Genomic DNA, 18,425 nt, shown 5'->3' with positions numbered 1-18,425 from the left:
GTAGCTGGAGAACAGCTCTAGCAGTTGTCCTGTGATGCCGAACTGTTCGAGCTTGGCCAGGAGTCCTTTGTGCCAAACTCTGTCAAAAGCCCCAGCAATGTCAAGGGCAATGACGAGGGTGGGGCGGCCGGCGTCGAGGGCGTCATGCCAGGCTTGTGTGAGGAGGAGAAGCATGTCGGAGGCGGAGCGTCTCTTTCTAAATCCATATTGGCGTGGAGAGATGAGGTGACGCTCCTCTAGGTGACAGGTCAGCTGCTCAGCTATTATTCTCTCCAAGATCTTGCTGACAGCTGACAGGAGAGAGATGGGGCAGTAGTTTGCTGGGTCACCTTTATCCTTTTTTTTGTGTACAGGAGTGACCCGAGCCTCCTTCCATGCAGCTGGCCAGGTGCTGGTTTGTAGGCACTGGCGGAAGATGTGTGTGAGGGGCTTTGTTAGCTCCTTCTCTCTCTCTCTCTCTCCTTCTCTCTCTCTCTCTCTCTCTCTCTCTCTCTCTCTCTCTCTCTCTCTCTCTCTCTCTCTCTCTCTCTCTCTCTCTCTCTCTCTCTCTCTCTCTCTCTCTCTCTCTCTCTCTCTCTCTCTCTCTCTCTCTCTCTCTCTCTCTCTCTCTCTCTCTCTCTCTCTCTCTCTCCCTCCCTGAAGAGAGAAGCGTCCACTTTCCTCTTCGAAGGCGATATAGTGACCAAAAAATAGCAACAAAGACGACAAGTATGACAAGCTTGCACGAGTTTCCCGTGCTTGGGCGAGCAGCACTACCACCTGTATATCATACAGGCGGGCTTTTTTAACATCCGGTGCAAAGGGATTAAGGGAACTGAGTTGAAAATAAAAAGAATATGAAAAATGCAAAAATTATCTCAGTCATGGCATCCTTAGGTCTAGTATTCACAATGAATGCACAATACTGTAATCATCATCCACATTCAAATATTATTCAGATACCTATTTAAATGATCCCTGCTTACACACTTGCTCAGTCAAGGTCATTGGAAATGGCTGTAGAAAAATATTCCTTAAAAAGGAATCAGAAAATTTGCAAGGAACAGTTTGGTTAATGGTGGCTTATGGAAGTTTCCTCTCAGTCTGACAAGGAAGAGCCTCAGTCATTCATTAGTGCATGTTGCAAATGGTTAGAAAGAAGAGGGAGTTAGAGATGCTCTTTTCACTCTCTGTATTCATTTAACATTCATTCACTCCTCAGTTTATTGCCCTCTTTAACCATGATAGGTAAGAGGAAGTCATTGTGTCTGAGCAGTTGGTAGATAGGAAAAAAAGGACAGTCTTTATTACTTGCTGTTTGAATAATGACATGATAAAATTTGTCTTAAATATAAGTTGGCAGTCACCATTATGGTATCTGGACAGTGGCATAGTTTAAAATATTTAAAGTTTGATAGGAAATTTTTACTGCCTGTTATAAACAACTTTGAAAATTATCAGATTTAGAAGCAACAAAAGCTGCAAATAAGGTATAGAAAGTCAGAAGTATACAGGCAACTCCCGCTTAACCCCTTCAATACGGTGACGCCTATGTAGGCGTCATGAAGCCCCAGTAGCATATACGGTGACGCCTACGTAGGCGTCATATTTCTTTTCTGAGCTTTCTTCAGTTCAGTTGTCCCGTATAATGTGTTGGATACCAACTACACACGCCGTATGCTGTCCTTAAAATCCTAGTGCTCCTCCCACCATCCTTGTCTCCACCAATCACTAAAGATAAGCTACATGCATCCTGCCTTGTGTCTAAAATTACCCAATGGCATAGACTGTTCCCATCTCTCTCTCTCTCTCTCTCTCTCTCTCTCTCTCTCTCTCTCTCTCTCTCTCTCTCTCTCTCTCTCTCTCTCTCTCTCTCTCTCTCTCTCCTCTCTCTCATCTCCTTCCTCCCTCCCCTCTCCTCTCGAAGATAAGTTACATGCGTCCCGCCTTGTAACATTCGTGGAAAACACACACACACACACACACACACACACACACACACACACACACACACACACACACACACACACACACACACACACACACACCGGTAGCTTAGTGGTTAGAGCGCTGGCTTCACAAGCCAGAGGACCGGGTTCGATTCCCGGCCGGGTGGAGATATTTGGGTGTGTCTCCTCACGTGTAGCCCTGTTCACCTAGCAGTGAGTAGGTACGGGATGTAAATCGAGGAGTTGTGACCTTGTTGTACCGTGTGTGGTGTGTGCCTGGTCTCAGGCCTATCCGAAGATCGGAAATAATGAGCTCTGAGCTCGTTCCGTAGGGTAACGTCTGGCTGTCTCGTCAGAGACTGCAGCAGATCAAACTGTGAAACACACACACACACACACACACACACACACACACACACACACACACACACACACACACACACACACACACACAAATACAAAACAACAAATTTTCTCTCTCTCTCTCTCTCTCTCTCTCTCTCTCTCTCTCTCTCTCTCTCTCTAAGAGAGAAGAGTCCACTTTCCTCTTCGAAGGCGATATAGTAACTAAAAATATCAGCGTAATACACAAAGACGACAAGTATGACAAGCTTGCACGAGTTTCCAGCAAGGCACTACCACCCGTATATCATACAGGCGGGCTTTTTTAACATCCGGCGCGAAGGGGTTAATGAAGGTTCACACAACGAAATTTCATTACAAAGAAGGTTTAATTTTACTACCATCTGCTTGTTTAACGAACATCAAACTTGCTTTAACGAAGTTTTATCCAGATTATTTTTTCCAAGTTTGAAAGCCTCGCCGTATCACACAAGCCAACAGGCTTTTGGATACACCAGTGCCTCTTGTGGACAACATGCACACCACTCACTCCCCCTGTTCAAAACAATAACAGCGTCAGCAGCAGCTCGTCTTCCCTTGCTCAACTTACCACTAAAACGCTCTGGAATGTCGCCTAGCGTTGCTAAGAAGACCAGGAAGTCTCTTACTCTCAAAGTGAAGCTGGATATTATTCACAGACATGAGAGAGGCGAGAAAACTAATAGTATTGCTCGCCACCATCTTGACTCCATCTACTGTCTCTACTATTTTCAAGTCAGCAGACTCTATTAAGAAGGCTGGTGAGACCCTATCTTTCTTGCAAGCTAAAAAGAACCTCCTGAACTCGTGACTCTATAATGGATGAAATGGAAAGTCTTGTGGAAATGTGGTACATAAGTTTTGTATGTTATACAATGATGCACCCTCTGTTTACATTCCACAGGTTGCCGGTAAGTGTCTTTCCCGTTTCACTCTTCCTCCCTTCATAAATTTAAGATCATCAACATTATAAAGTTACATATATACATACATTAGTGTACATTATAATGACTTAAATTAAACTGCCTAAATGTTTAACTTCATAATTTTTACTTTTATTAAACCTTTCAGTGCACTCTCGCTTTGTTTACTCTCAATGAAAGTTCAAGTCAGGGGTCAAACTTTTTATAATCGATTCGCTTAAAGAAATTTCGCTTAACAAAGAGTTTTTGTTTTTTTTAGGAACGTAACCCCTTCGTTAAGCCGGGGTTGCCTGTACTTCAGACGACTGTAAAATTGTGATCCTGTTCATTGATTTTTTTAAGGTAATTTTCATGGTACAATTCATTTGTCATAGCTTTTTATCATATGTATGATAAATGACATACTCATTTGAAAGACAGCAGAACTGGTAATAGTACCTGTAAACACTAGTGATCATAGCTGGGCACAGTAATGAAAATGTTTATCACGAGCTGATAAATCAATATCGATAACTCTGTTGCTGTATTCTGATGATGAATTAATTGTCCTAAAACTGACAGCCAATAAATTGATAAATCCAAATTTCTAATACTAGTGATAACAATAATGGTATTTTAATCTGTAAATTGTTAGCCACACCTCAGACTAGAGAGCATTTGAGTGTGAGCCACAGCTTAAGGAGTAAGAACTTCGATAATTTTTCTTAAAATTTCCCATGCATGTATCAAAGAATATGCATCAGTGGTGTGTACTGGGATGCCTATTGACTAATTTTCCGCCCAGTAGGCATCACTTAACCCGTAAACTATGACATATATGATGAACAGCAGGTAACTATGAATTACCTACATCATATGATCTAAAGGCTACTTTTAAACTCGGCAGACTATATTTCACTGCCATATGTCTTGAAATGATGTTTGGTAGCTCAAGTGAGTTCTACCTCTCTATCATTTTGCAAAAAAGTGCATATCTGTTGACATTGCAGCAGAAGAAATACAGGATCCTGAACTCTAAATAAATTTTTTACTTTGTCTAGTTCTTCATCTAAACAGCCTCCTCTCTCCTACAACAACAACAACAACAACAACATTTGTCCATCAACTCACTCACCACTTTCCAACTAGCTGAAACATCTCAATGTTATTCTACCACCATACCTGAACTAATCAATATAATTAACTGATATTTGGGTTTTCCTATACCTTTTCATGCAATCTCTTGTCTCATAACAGTAGAGATTATTCTTAAGATTTTTTTGTGTTAATAATTGTGCTCCACGGGTATGACCGGCGGAATCCTGTGGTGCATTTGGTAGGTTAAATGAAAAAATTAATAAATCTAAATCTAAATTTATTTTGTTCATCATAGAAAAGTTAAAATGATCTTAGAACATTCTTCATATTCAGTGTTTATTAAAGAAAATATTGTTTTAAGTTCAGTAAAACCTCAGCTCACAACCATAATTTGTTCCTAAATCCTATTCGTCACCCAATTTGTTCGTCCCCTGAATCAATTTTTCCCATAAGAATGTATTGAAATACCATTAATCCGTTCCAGACCAAAATAAAATCATAAAACCCATTCAAAATAGACCTTTAATGTATGCATGACATGAACGAAATAATTATAAAAAGCCTAAATTGTTTTACTTACCTAAATGCTATCAAAATGATAACAAAATGAATAAAAAAGAAAAGGTTATTTACTTGAGAGACTGGATGTTGATGGCATGATGGAATGGAGGAGAGGAGGATGGGGAAGAAGACAGACAAGATCCGAGAAGACAGTCATAAGAGAGGACTTTGGATGTGCACAGAGTGCCAGAGCTACACAACAGGCGTGTAGCGTCACAAGTCAGTGCCGCTATGTGGGGCCCCGTTATAGCAGAAAGGATAACGCCGAGGAAGCTACAGTAGAGCGCGCCAGTAACATCACCATGCCCAGGAAAAACAGGAGAAAATCGTGGTGGCACAGAGATTATGTTATGTAATATTTTTTTTATGTTCCTGTTTCTGTATTCTTTTGTGCTTATGTTTTGTTTTGTTGTTGTGTGATAGCCGGGTTGGCTATCAAACAAACGGTTAACCGCTTTCGTCCCCCGAAATATTGTTCGTCCCCTGGGTCGATATATTGACAAATTTTTTGGTCGTCTCCCGAATTGTTTGTCCTTAGAGACGTTCGTCAAGCGAGGTTTTACTGTATGATAATTAGATTTGATTTTGAAAGTTTTAAACTTCAACATGGTCATGTTTCAAAAAACTGAAATGATAAATTATCACTAGTTTGGAATCAAAAGTATTAGTCATACCAGTGAATTCATAATGCAAGAAGAAATCATTATCTGATAACCCGATGTTGTTATCATGATAATTTATTGTGATAGTACTAGTCCACGTATACTAGTGATGACATGATGATTTCCAGGTGATTTAAGAAAAAGTAGTAGTATGGATTTTTTTAGATTAACTAATGAAGAATTTATGTCTGCCATACTTAGGAATGTACTGTTTTCTAGCAAACTTCTGAATACATGGATGACAAAACCATCAGTCAAATGCATCTGTAGTGTATTTGGACATTTACTGGGTACTGTGCTATGATGAATATGAAATGCTTTTTTAGATTGATTTTACATCCTTATCATTAGAATCTTGATATTTCAGAGTAGTTGTGACTGGTGTGCTGGCTGACAGATCACCAGCAGACCTGCACCTTTTTCGAAATTATCTTAGTGGAGAAGAGATGCTTGGAAACCAGTCAGGTGGCTCTTTTGCTTCCACCAAGACCCCACAGGAGCAGTTGGTGTGGAGAGCTGCCAGGGCCTCAGGAGCAGCCCCATCCTACTTCAGGTCAGGTCTGCCAGTTTATTTTATTCTCACAATTGCTAACTGTGCAGGGACCTTTGTTTTTTTTTTTTTTTTTTTTTTTTTTTGCCAGTGTCCGTCCTATATAAAGTGAAAGTTAAGGGACTGGTAAAAAAAAAAATGTGAGAGAAAAATCCAAGGAGATGCTATTACTTTATGGATACCTGCTTTGAAGATGTAATGGTTATTGGTATTGACTAATGTTTTTGTTAACTACACAATTTAATTTCTAACAGCATCTTTGCTTAAATAATGAAAATCTGCTAAATTTTACTTGGTTTTATATGAAATTTTGATCTTTTATGTAAATTTTTGCTGAGTTATAATGTACAGGCAACCCCCGCTTAACAAACGGGTTATGTTCTTAAAAACCGTTCTTTGCGTGAATTTTTGTTAAGCGAACCAATTATAACAAGTTTGACCTCTGACTTGAACTTCCATTGAAGTAAACAAAGTGAGAGTGCATAATAGTACAGTAAAAGGTTTAATAAAAGTAAAAATTATGAAGTTAAACATTTAAGCAGTTTGATTTAAGACTAAGTCATAATAGTGTACACTAATGTATGTATGTAAGTAACTTTATAATGTTGATCTTAAATTAGTGAAGGGAGGGAGAGTGGAGCGGGAAAAATGCTAGCCGGCAACCTGTGGAATGTAAACAAAGGACGCATCATTGTACCGCATACAAAACTTATGTACCACATTTCCACAAGGCTTTCCATTTTATTTATTGCAGAATCACAAGTTCGGGTGTTTCTTTTAGCTTGCAAGGGAGATATGATCTCACCAGCTTTCTTAATAGAGTCTGCTGACTTGAAAATAGTAGAGACAGTAGATAGAGTCAAGCCATGGTGGCGAGCAATGCTATTAGTTTTCTGGCCTCTTGTATCTGTAAATAATATCCACCTTCACTTTGAGAGTAAGAGACTTCCTGGTCTTCTTAGCAATGGTAGGCGACATTGCAGGACTGGTGTTTTGGTGGCATGTTAAGCGAGAGAAGACGAGCTGCTGCTGAACTCTGTTATTGTTTTGAACTAAGAGTTAGGAAGGGTAGGGGAGTGAGTGGTGCATGTTTTGTCGACGAGAGGCGCTGGTGTATTCAAAAAGCCTGTCGGCTTGCGTGATATGGCAGGACTTTCAAACTTGGAAAAAATTACCTGGATAGAATTTTGTTAAAGTGAGTTTGGTGTTTGATATATGAGCTGATGGTAATAAAAGGAAACTTTCGTTGTGGCGAAATTTCCTTGTGTGAACGTTTGTTAAGCAGGGGGTTGCCTGTAGTTGCTTTGGCCGCCATGGTACAGTGGAACCACTCGTGCTTTGTGGGTCGAGGGGTCTCCAAGCACATAGGTTTGAATCTTGGCCACGGTCCGATTGTAAGTTGAGCTCCTTACTCAGGGTAATGGCTTCCTAGTGGGTGGGCTTTCAGTCTCCTTTAGCCTGTAAATTCCCATGAAAAGTTCATATGGTATGAAAAAAAATAGAAAGAAACATTCATGAGTCTCTTAAGAACAATTTAGAATATTTTCATAATTTTGAAGACAGCATTTTATATATAAGTAGCAAAAGTGGATACCTAGATTGATAAAGTGCTTGGTATTATATTGGTGGTCAGTGATATTGTTGTATCCTTCACCTCTAGTCTTAAATCCCTACAGAGCTTTTGGACGGTTTATTGATGGAGGACTCATTTCCAACAACCCAACATTGGATATGCTAACTGAAATCTTTGAGTATAATACCACCTTGCTGGCCCTTGGCAGAGAAAGTGAGGCAGTACAGCCAACCACAGTTATTTCACTCGGAACAGGCCGCCCACCAGTGACACGGGTGAGTGTTGCAGAAAGGGCCATTTACAATATATAAGGAGGGATCATCATGAAATTACTGTCTGGAAGAAGTGTAGAATTTAGTATTCTTTGTCATACAGTATGGTCTTTATCAATTTACTTATCTTCATTCATAATGCATATAGAAATATCTCAGATAACAATCTCTATTATGTGTGGTGCCTGTCCATAAGAAATCTTTAGAGGAATAAACATAATGGGAGGATAATAATCATCATCATCATCATAATTTTCATTTAAGTTCTGCATTTTCCCATTTAGGGTGGGATTGGACAGGCAATGATTGCTTTCCACAACTGGTAATCTTGTGGGACGATGTTTATTTATTCCTGTCTCTATATTTTACTCTTTCATATTATATTATCTCTCTCTCTCTCTCTCTCTCTCTCTCTCTCTCTCTCTCTCTCTCTCTCTCTCTCTCTCTCTCTCTCTCTCTCTCTCTCACACACACACACACACACACACACACACACACACACACACACACACACACACACAACAAAGAGTGACATTGCAAAAGTTTTGAGTCAATTAGATGTTAACAAGGCAATGGGACCAGATGGTATGTCTGGAAGAATGTTAAAAGAATGTCAAGAGCAGTTACTAGATCCAATTTTAGATTTAACAAGAACATATATCAACACGGGACAGGTGCCAGTAGAATGGAAAAGGGCAAATGTAGTACCAATTTACAAAAGTGGATGTCGCATGGCACTATTGAATTATAGACCTGTTTCTTTGACCAGCATTATGTGTAAGATATGTGAAGAAGTGATCAAAAGCAAGTGGTGTGAGTTCCTGGAAAACAAAGAAATACTAAGTGAGAAACAGTTTGGCTTTAGAAAAGGGAAATCTTGTGTATCAAATTTGCTGTTTCTACTCAAGAGTGGTCGATATTTGACAAGAGAGGAATGGATGGGTTGATTGTGTATACCTAGACTTAAAAAAATTTGATAAAGTACCACATAACAGATTGATGTGGAAGTTAAGTAGTATCGGAGGAATAAGGGGAAATCTGACGGAGTGGATGAGAAATTATTTGACAGGTAGAGAAATGAGGACGGTAGTGAAGGGAGTGAAGTCAGAGTGGAGGAAGGTAACCAGTGGAGTTCCCTAAGGTTCGGTGCTTGGTCCCATCATGTTCCTGATCTATTATAAATGACATGCCAGAGGGAGTGAGAAGTTATATGAATATGTTTGCAGATGATGCAAAGATTATTAGGAGAGTGAGGAATATGCATGACTGTAATATACTGCAGAAGGACTTGGACAAAATATATGAATGGAGCAGGACGTGGCAAATGGAATTCAATACCAACAAAAGCTGTGTAATGAAAATGGGTAGAAGTAAATATAGACCATATAAAGACTACCAGCTGGGGGGGAAGACTGTAATTGAAGTCAGTGAAGAAAAAGACTTGGGAGTGACTGTACAGAGTAATCTGTCTTCAGAAAAGCACATTAATAGAATATTTGGAAAAACATACAGCATGCTCCAAAGTATAGGATGGGCATTTAATTACCTGGATGAGAACATGATAAAGAAAATATTGACCACCCTGATTAGGCCACAGTTGGAATATGCATCAGTAATTTGGTCACCATACATGAAGAAACATGTCAAGAAACTGGAAAGAGTGCAGAGGTTAGCAACAAGAATGATACCAGACTTTAAAGAGGTACTGTATGAGGAGAGGTTAAATAGGCTGGAATTAAGCATGTTGGAAGAAAGAAGAGTCAGAGGGGATATGATAACAATGTTCAAAATAGTACATGGAGTGGACATATTGGATAGGGAGAACCTGATCACGATGGCATCCAATAATTACCTAAGAGGGCACCCAAAGAAAATACTGAAGGATTCCTGCACGAGCGACATCAAGAAGTATAGCTTCCCGTATCGGAGCATTGATGCATGGAAAAAACTGAGCGTGGATGTGGTGTGTGCGGCGAGTGTCAGTCAAATGAAGGAAAAATTGGACAAGTGTGGACAAAGAGACAGAACATAGAGAGCTATGGCTCGGGCCCTGTAATCACAAATAGGTAAACACACACACACACACACACACACACACACACACACACACACACACACACACACACACACACACACACACACACACACACACACACACACCCGGTAGCTCAGTGGTTAGAGCGCTGGCTTCACAAGCCAGAGGACCGGGGTTCAATTCCCCGGCTGGTTGGAGATATTTGGGTGTGTCTCCTTTGACGTGTAGCCCCTGTTCACCTAGCAGTGAGTAGGTACGGGATGTAAATTGAGGATTTGTGACCTTGTTGTCCTGGTGTGTGGTGTGTGCCTGGTCTCAGGCCTATCCGAAGATCGGAAATAATGAGCTCTGATCTCGTTCCGTAGGTAACGTCTGGCTGTCTCGTCAGAGACTGCAGCAGATCAAACAGTGAAACACACACACACACCGCGTAGTGTAGTGGTTAGCACGCTCGACTCATAATCGAGAGGGCCGGGTTTGAGTCCTGGGAAGCGGCGAGGCAAATGGGCAAGCCTCTTAATGTGTGGCACCTGTAAACAAAACACGAGCAGATACCGTATCTGTGAATTTTTCTTACGGTAAATAGAATCGAGGGTAGTAATTACCAAACACCGTACCTGTGAATTTACCAGATAACGAAGTACCATATAAGGAGAACTTACTGTATACCATATTCATACTGTTTACACTGTCTTGGTCATTTAATTTTCTATTGGTCTTTTTGTGTGGGAAAATCACCTTAGGAAGGTTTAAACAATGGTAGTACAGTGGAACCATGCGTGCTTTGGGGTCCGAGGGGTCTCCAAGCGCACGGGTTCAAATCTTGTCCACGGTCCGAGTGTAGGTTGGGCTTCTTCACTCGGGGTAACGGTTTCCTAGTAGGTGGGCTTTGAGATAGGAGGTACCCAAAAAAGTATCTCCTTTAGCCCATAAATTCCCGTGTAAAGCCCACATGGTATAAAAAAAAAAAAAAAGGATAATTTTGTGTTTGCTTACTTTTGAGAACATATATATTGCTCTTCATGTTAACAGCATTCACTTTACCATTTCAAGACCATAAAACTTTGTTACCTTAGTTAATCATTTATCAAAATAATTATGATATGGACTTTGTCTTATAGGTTGATGCTATTGACTGCTTCAAGCCAGAGAGTATGTGGAGCACAGTCCAGATGGCCTTTGGACTTTCTAATATTGCCAAGATGCTCATTGATCAGGTAAATTCCTTCAATTCAATATTTTTCATTTTGTTTTATTCAATTTGTATATTTGTACTTATATTTTATAGTGTATATTGCAGTTCTTAGCTATGCAATATACACCCGCCCCCCCTTGAGTTTGATGCTAATGAAGTTTACTGACCCTCTAGTTTGACACTGAGTTGTAGATTCTTGCAGTGCTAATCAACATCTAGCAACACTACTCATCTCCCCTTCCCTTCCACTGCCACATTATATCGTTTTTTTTTTTTTCTTTTCTCCCCCCTTATCAACACTTTCTGTTGATTGCTTTTATGGTTAGATCTACCTGTCATTGTTTATTTTCCAAAGCCACTACACACTACACCAGAGGTTGGAGTCTTGCATGAAATGTTAATATTCTTTTTTTTTTTTTTTTCTCCTTTTCAAAAAAGTGTTTCCCATGTTTTTGTCTTTATAAAAGCATTAATCACATATCAATACAGTTAAGAGTCCATTTTTGTGCTCTTTTTAGGCTGAGCAGGTTTTTGATAAATGGGTTGTGTTATCTTTTGCAGCCTGGCACTGTGACAGCCGGCTCTCAACAATATGTTCAGACATACCAGTCTATTCTTAAATAGCATTAGCATCAAATCTGGTCTTATGTAGGGCATAAGTATGACTGATTTTGTCTTAAGTTATTTGTGGCTTATATGTCATTGTCCAGCAAGCAAACATAAGATGTACAAAATATTAATCCATTCTGAAAAATTATACTTTCTCTGACTGAAAAAAATGTCACCACCCACGACACATGGATTGACTGTTAATCTTAATTTCTGCCTCTGTCACAGTCTTGGAAATTTTGGAACGATTTTTTTCACTACGTGGTGGCTGAATGTACTCACAAATTGTATCACCTAAGGTGCCACTCAATAAGTTAACTTCTTCCTTATCTATTATAATTTTATGTATTCTACAAGCAACCATAGTGATGACCACTGGAATATCAAGATGTGATTCAACAATTAGTCGTTTCATTCAGAAGAAACTTACGGGTGTACTCTTACATATATCTCTAGAAGTTATGCAGGTAGTGTGACATGATTTTTACCAAGATAGTGCTACAGTGGTACCTCGACATACAAATTTAATTCGTTGTGTGACGATCGTTATTTAGCAAAAAAATTGTATATCAAATCAATTTTTCCCATAGAAATTAATGGAAATAGAATTAATTCGTTCTTGTGATACGAATTTTCCCCAAAAAATTAACATGCTTTAAATACCAACCAAATATAGATTTAATGTAAGATAAATACAATGTTTATTGTATGCATGATATATATGTACTATATTGCCCAAAATGATAACTTAATCCTCTAAACTAGGGACATGTCGCGCGCCTTACTTCTATACCTCGGGTCTCTCGCCATGTTACGGCGAGACAACTTTTGAATGAGAGTGGTATCAGAACAAGCGACAAGAGAGAGAGAGAGAGAGAGAGAGAGAGAGAGAGAGAGAGAGAGAGAGAGAGGATACAAGGGGCTTGTTTTCTGTCACTCAAGCCAAGGCCGCTGAACCCAATCGGATGCAAGGCCACGTAAACTGATGATACCACCTCATTCAACTTGTGATATTTTGGTAACCATGACATCTAGAGACTTCTGGTTTTTTGCATTGCTAAGAGGAAGAGTTGCTTGTGAGCAGAACACCATTTGTACTCACTCGTTTATTAAATTTCTAAGTGTAATCAGTATGTGAATACAGGCTATTTTGTGTGTTTCTCGCCAAGGAGCACAGACACATACATGCACAAAGGATGAACAATGATACACAATGCGGGCTGAATGTTCGGGTGGACGTGGGAAGCCGAGCGATCGCTGTGCCACCTATTGATGGTTATTTGTATCTTAAAAATATCTTCATATTTCAAGATGTAAATTATATGAAATTTTTTGTTGTATATAAAAAAATTGTATATTGGGGCGTTCGTATCTCGAGGTATTACTGTATTGGTAAAAAAAGAACATGAGATTATCCAGAACATTCTATAATTATTATTGTTCTTGATATTCATTGTTAAAGAACCATTACGGTTGTTACACAAATGCAACTCGGAGTTTGACTTACTGTTATGCATGTGCAAAACTGCAACAATAAAAGGAAATTTTAAAATATTTAAATGGAGGTAAATGAAGCTTTAAACAATGCAAAGACGTATAGGTTTTGTCAAATTTCATTTAAGTTTTTCCTCCCAAAAATAATAAATGCCGTTACGATCTTTACAAAAATTTAGTTACAGTCGTTACACGGCGATTCCTGTAAGAAATGAAGCAAAAATAATGGCAGTAATTAAGTACCAGGACATTATAAATGTGTTTTCGTGGAATGACCCTATATATATATATATATATATATATATATATATATATATATATATATATATATATATATATATATATATATATATATAGATAGATAGATAGATAGATAGATAGATAGATAGATAGATTTATAGGGTCATTCCACGAAAACATGAATCTTTAGTGTGAATTTCAATTCCAGAAATCATCAAATATATATGTATTATATACCAAATGAAAGCTTAGCTCTGCAGTTTTATGAAAATTTGAATGAGAAACTTCAAGAAGAAGAGATGAAGCTACTAAGACAACAAGAAAGAAACAAACAAACAAACAGCAGGCAGCTGTGATTGACAGCTGTGACCTTGAACTCCCTCCTTCCCCCTTCAACACACCTCTTATCTTCCCTCCCATCCCCTTGCCTCACACAGCCAAGCTCTCTTCCACCCTCTGTGTCTATCATAACACTGCTATGATCTATTTAAACACTTTTTTCTCTTTTTCTTCATCATTACTATGCATCACCACCTAACTGTTACTATAAACCTTGCTTTTGCTATCATAGCATACAGTAGCCATTCATATATCTTGCACACTTTTAGTAATATATAACTCATGGTAGTTCATATATATATATATAAGGTCAATCCATCATGAGTAACGTTACATTTGTAGACAAATTATTGAACTACCCTGAGTTTTATGTATATATATATATATATATATATATATATATATATATATATATATATATATATATATATATATATATATATATATATATATTAGTACACAGAACTATCAATTATTAATTGAATAGTGACAGTTAATGGCACATTTTGAAAGATATAGGTATCCCTGTGAATGTTTGGCACTAGGAGATTCCTTACAATCATGTCTTCTTGAATAGTGTCATGATCTCATTCTTTGGAAACAAACAAATTACAGATTATAGATGGTACCAGCTTATGCATGCAGAATGACAGGCTGTTACAATTGTGTCATTTGTACGACGAAATGATCATAATGGGAAAGATAAAGAAAAAATGTAACAACCATAACGTAATTCCAGTAAAATAGATAACTAGAGAAAAAGGCATATGTAGCATGTACCCCCCAACTAAACCTACATTGGATATGAAGCTGCTCTAAGAAATCACTGACCTATACAAACAAAATTTTAGCTATGGTTGTTACATAGAAAATTGTTTTTATGATCAATTATTACTGAGTACTAAATTGCTTAGAATTGCCAACAACACCCATACCTAATACAGTGATGACCATGCTTCTAGCCTACATCAAAGTCAGAATCAACAACCATTCTTGTAATGAAAAAAATGGAAAAATAAAATTAGGGTTTTATTGTAAAAATTTCTTTTACAATTTTCTTCAACTTTAAAAGTCTCATACAAACATTTGGCTTGATATTTTCAGCTTTTCTCTTTGAAATCAGAAACTTCAGATTTTCAGCTTTGATTTGATCTATTACAAACCTAGTTTAGACCATTTTTCAATTATGGTCCTCAGGGTGACTTTAGCGTGGAATGACCACACAAGTGTACATAATTTTTTGTGAGAATTACAGTCATTATTCCAAATACACACTCAATACATCTTCATGTATTGAGTGTGTATTGATTAAAAGCTCATTCCTGAAAAAAATTTTAATTCTTATTTTGAGTATAGCTGCTTGAAAAGCAGAAGCTCATACAGCAAATTTTATGATGAGTCTGGTAGTTTACTGGAGGAAGGACAGTGTCTGTCTTGTATCAGATGTTAATAATTGTCAGTCACAATGTGAGTAGAAGCCCACTCTTGCTTGAAATCGCTTCTAATGCAGCCTCTCAAAATCATCTGACCTTGCTCACTCTCACCCACTTTCTCATTCCTAGTGCAGGCGCAGCCTAATGTCTAATGTGTGTGTGTATTTGGTGCTTTATTTGGGCAATGTGTGTATGTGTTGATTTGCCAGGATCATCCTGTGTGATTGGTGACCTGATATATAGATAGATCATTGTTTAGAAGGGGGTATTTATTATATCAATGTTGATGTCACAAAAAAGATGTCTGTTGAATTTTATGCCATGTAAATTCATGTCATTTGCTTGGTATAGCCTCTTTTTTTATTTGAATCAGTTAAATTTCTACATTGTCTGCTATTTTCTAGTACTCCATTCATCAGCTTTGTACTTTTGTTTATGAATTATTATTATTATTTATTTATTTATTTATTTATTTATTTATTTATTTAGCTATTTATTGATAAGGATGTTTTTTTGCAGGCAACAATGGCTGACAATCGCACAGTAGACAGAGCACGTGCCTGGTGTGCAACCTGCGGCATAGTGTATCAGCGACTGTCTCCACAGCTTTCCCTTGATGTGCAGCTAGATGAGAAACAAGATGAGATCTTAATCAATGCATTATGGGAAACTATGGTATATATCCGTAGTATGAAGGACCAAATCAATCGCTTGGCAAATCTCCTAACTCTTGGCTGCCCTCAGAGTTAGTAATAAAGGTGTGTTGATTATTATTTGTGCTGGAGTAATTATAGATTGATGTTACTTATTCTTAGTTGATTGTAAAATGGTGAAATATTCTATACAAATATGCTTTATGCAAGAAATACTGAATCATGGTATAGTTTTTGTGTCCCTGTACATGTCCATGATCATATATGCAAAGACTCTGCCACTGTTAACAGTGTGAAGAATCTGATTATGATCACCAAGCAGTTTTTACAATGATCCTTGAATGTTGCTTTTATGCTGTTGCACTTCACTTTTAGCGTTAATTATCTGTAGAGAAATGATTGGTGGTTCACTATTAAGCTGTCCTATTGTTTTTTTTTTTTATTTTTTTTTTATTTTATTTTTTTTTTTACTGTATAATGAGCTTTTGCTAGATTACCAACTTTTAATTAAATCTATTGTGCTTGTAGCTAAAATTAAAGGTTGATTTAGGAGAAAAGAATAAATTTATTTTGAAATGACATTTTTTATTACTGGAAGAAAGATTATTACGTACAGATATACGGACAATAAAGAGACAGATGAAAGGGGAAAGTGTAATGTCCTAGGACACTCTTCTTGCCATCATTTAATGTTAATAATGCATCAATGATATACTTAAGCATAAACATTTATTTTTATTTTTATTTATTTATTTTATTTATTTATTTTTTTCAGGTGTTTCAGAAGTTGTAGTTTGCAGTATCAGCTTCATATGGGCTATTGTTCCCTAACTCCATGGTTGGAGGATTGCATGGTGTGCTGGGAGAAATTTAGTAGTACCTGTATTTGGATAAGATTTCCATTACTTATTTATATGACCAGATACTTGTGAGATTTCCTTAAACTAGTCAGTTTTTAATTGATTTTAAGAATGTTTTACTTAACTCTTGCTCTTTATGTACACTTGATAAAATGTGTTTTTTATGGAAATTGGGCCAGTAAAATATTATATTCATGCCAAAGCACAGGCTTAAGTTATAATAAGTTAAGTAATATAGAGCTATTGTTGTTCATTGTATGCAGTTTGTTGTTATTCTGAATATTTTTATATATATATATATATATATATGGATGAGCATTATTTGTGGATGTTTATTTTTAAGGGTTAGTTTTTAACAGAGCAGTTATTGTGAAATGAGTTGACATTGAACTACTCTTAGGAGTTACTTGTTTATATGCTTTTGAATTTATTCCAGTAAAGATTTTGTATTTTACCAGTCAGATATTATGCATAGTTAAAGAGAAAAAGTCATGTCTCTTTTTCCTACTTTTGTTGCCAACCCGTTGCCTGCGGCCCTGCTTTTAATTACATGTTCCGCCAGTGCAGCTTGGTTTGAGCTAATTGTTTTTACTGTGGAAATAGAATCCTTGTTGTCCAAAACCAAAGAAAAATGGGTTGAGTACCTGTTGTATTTGTAAAGTTTTGTGCTGTCGGCAAGCCATGCCCAAGGTTATGCACTTATACAAAGCATGGGCAGCCCTCAGGGATGACTCTGTCAAAATTTGAGTGTTCAGTAACGCATTGGGAATATTGTAAGAATATTTTAATTTGCCGACATAAATTGTGTCGCCCGCAGTTTTGGGTATTTTTTTTTTTACCGATGACACTGTCGTTAAAACATATGGTAAAGAACTAGTCTTGCAACATTATCTGCCATATTTCATAGAGCACTACAACAGAGGCTTCAATGCTCACCACAGCTCATTCATTCATCATGATACTCAGTTCATATCCTTTTTAATGTGGTGATCTCTGAGAAATTCATTATTTTTTCAACTTCAAACAGGAGTTTGGCTGAGGACAACATAGTGGTTGGTGCAGTGTTACAAGGATGTTCAGCTCTGTCTATTCTAAACTGGCTGTTGGGTCTCAGTCTGGGACGAAAATGCCTGTTGTCATATCTTGAGAAAAATAGACTATCCTTGTGATATTTATATTGATGAATAGAAAACAAGTACTTTACACAAAATGAATTATATAATCAATAAGCTACAATATATTTTGAACAGTAACCCAATTGTCCACTTCCTCAGACCAATATTCAGCAGCCAGTTTAGAGTAGACAGACTATAGTGAGGCTACTGCACTCATCCTACTTCCCAAGTCTGTTAGGCATCATAGGACTTCTCTGAAGATGTGTGCACTTATCAAGGAAAAAAAAAGATATTTATGAGGCCTACTAGACTTGGAAAGTAGAGTAAATATAACAGCCTCAACTGCATGCAGGAGGAAGATTTTTTAAGCCAGTCATGGAGAACATAAGGATACAACAGGCAACCGAAGATACAAGATGGTATAGGGAAGTTGAAAAACCAGCAAAACTAATACTAACAAAGGGAATGAATGGGCATGTGTGCTCCATAGTAAAAGTAACCATATATTTGACAGAAGTAGAGGTT

General features: G+C 37.6%; 1 protein-coding gene across 3 annotated transcripts in view; it reads left to right on the top strand.

Annotated features, from left to right (window-relative positions):
• The window catches only part of LOC123514008 (85/88 kDa calcium-independent phospholipase A2-like), a 49,028-nt gene extending 31,427 nt beyond the window's left edge, over positions 1-17,601 (top strand). Inside the window, exons 12-16 of one of the 3 annotated variants that reach the window (XM_045271554.1) lie at positions 5,900-6,085; positions 7,759-7,930; positions 11,084-11,179; positions 15,792-16,030; positions 16,701-17,601. In XM_045271554.1, coding sequence (XP_045127489.1) covers positions 5,900-6,085; positions 7,759-7,930; positions 11,084-11,179; positions 15,792-16,022 — 685 coding nt within the window. In that variant the 3' untranslated portion in view covers positions 16,023-16,030; positions 16,701-17,601. Of the gene's footprint in view, positions 1-5,899; positions 6,086-7,758; positions 7,931-11,083; positions 11,180-15,791; positions 16,031-16,700 lie in introns of those variants that run through there. The other 2 variants (XM_045271555.1, XM_045271557.1) reach the window with 2 other exon arrangements.
• The last annotated feature ends 824 nt before the right edge of the window (positions 17,602-18,425 follow it).

This window comes from Portunus trituberculatus, chromosome 37 (assembly GCF_017591435.1).
Source record: "Portunus trituberculatus isolate SZX2019 chromosome 37, ASM1759143v1, whole genome shotgun sequence".
In the NCBI taxonomy this organism is placed as follows: domain Eukaryota; kingdom Metazoa; phylum Arthropoda; class Malacostraca; order Decapoda; family Portunidae; genus Portunus; species Portunus trituberculatus.
The sequence above is the reverse complement of the archived record's forward strand: the minus strand, read 5'-3'. Positions and strand labels throughout refer to the sequence as shown.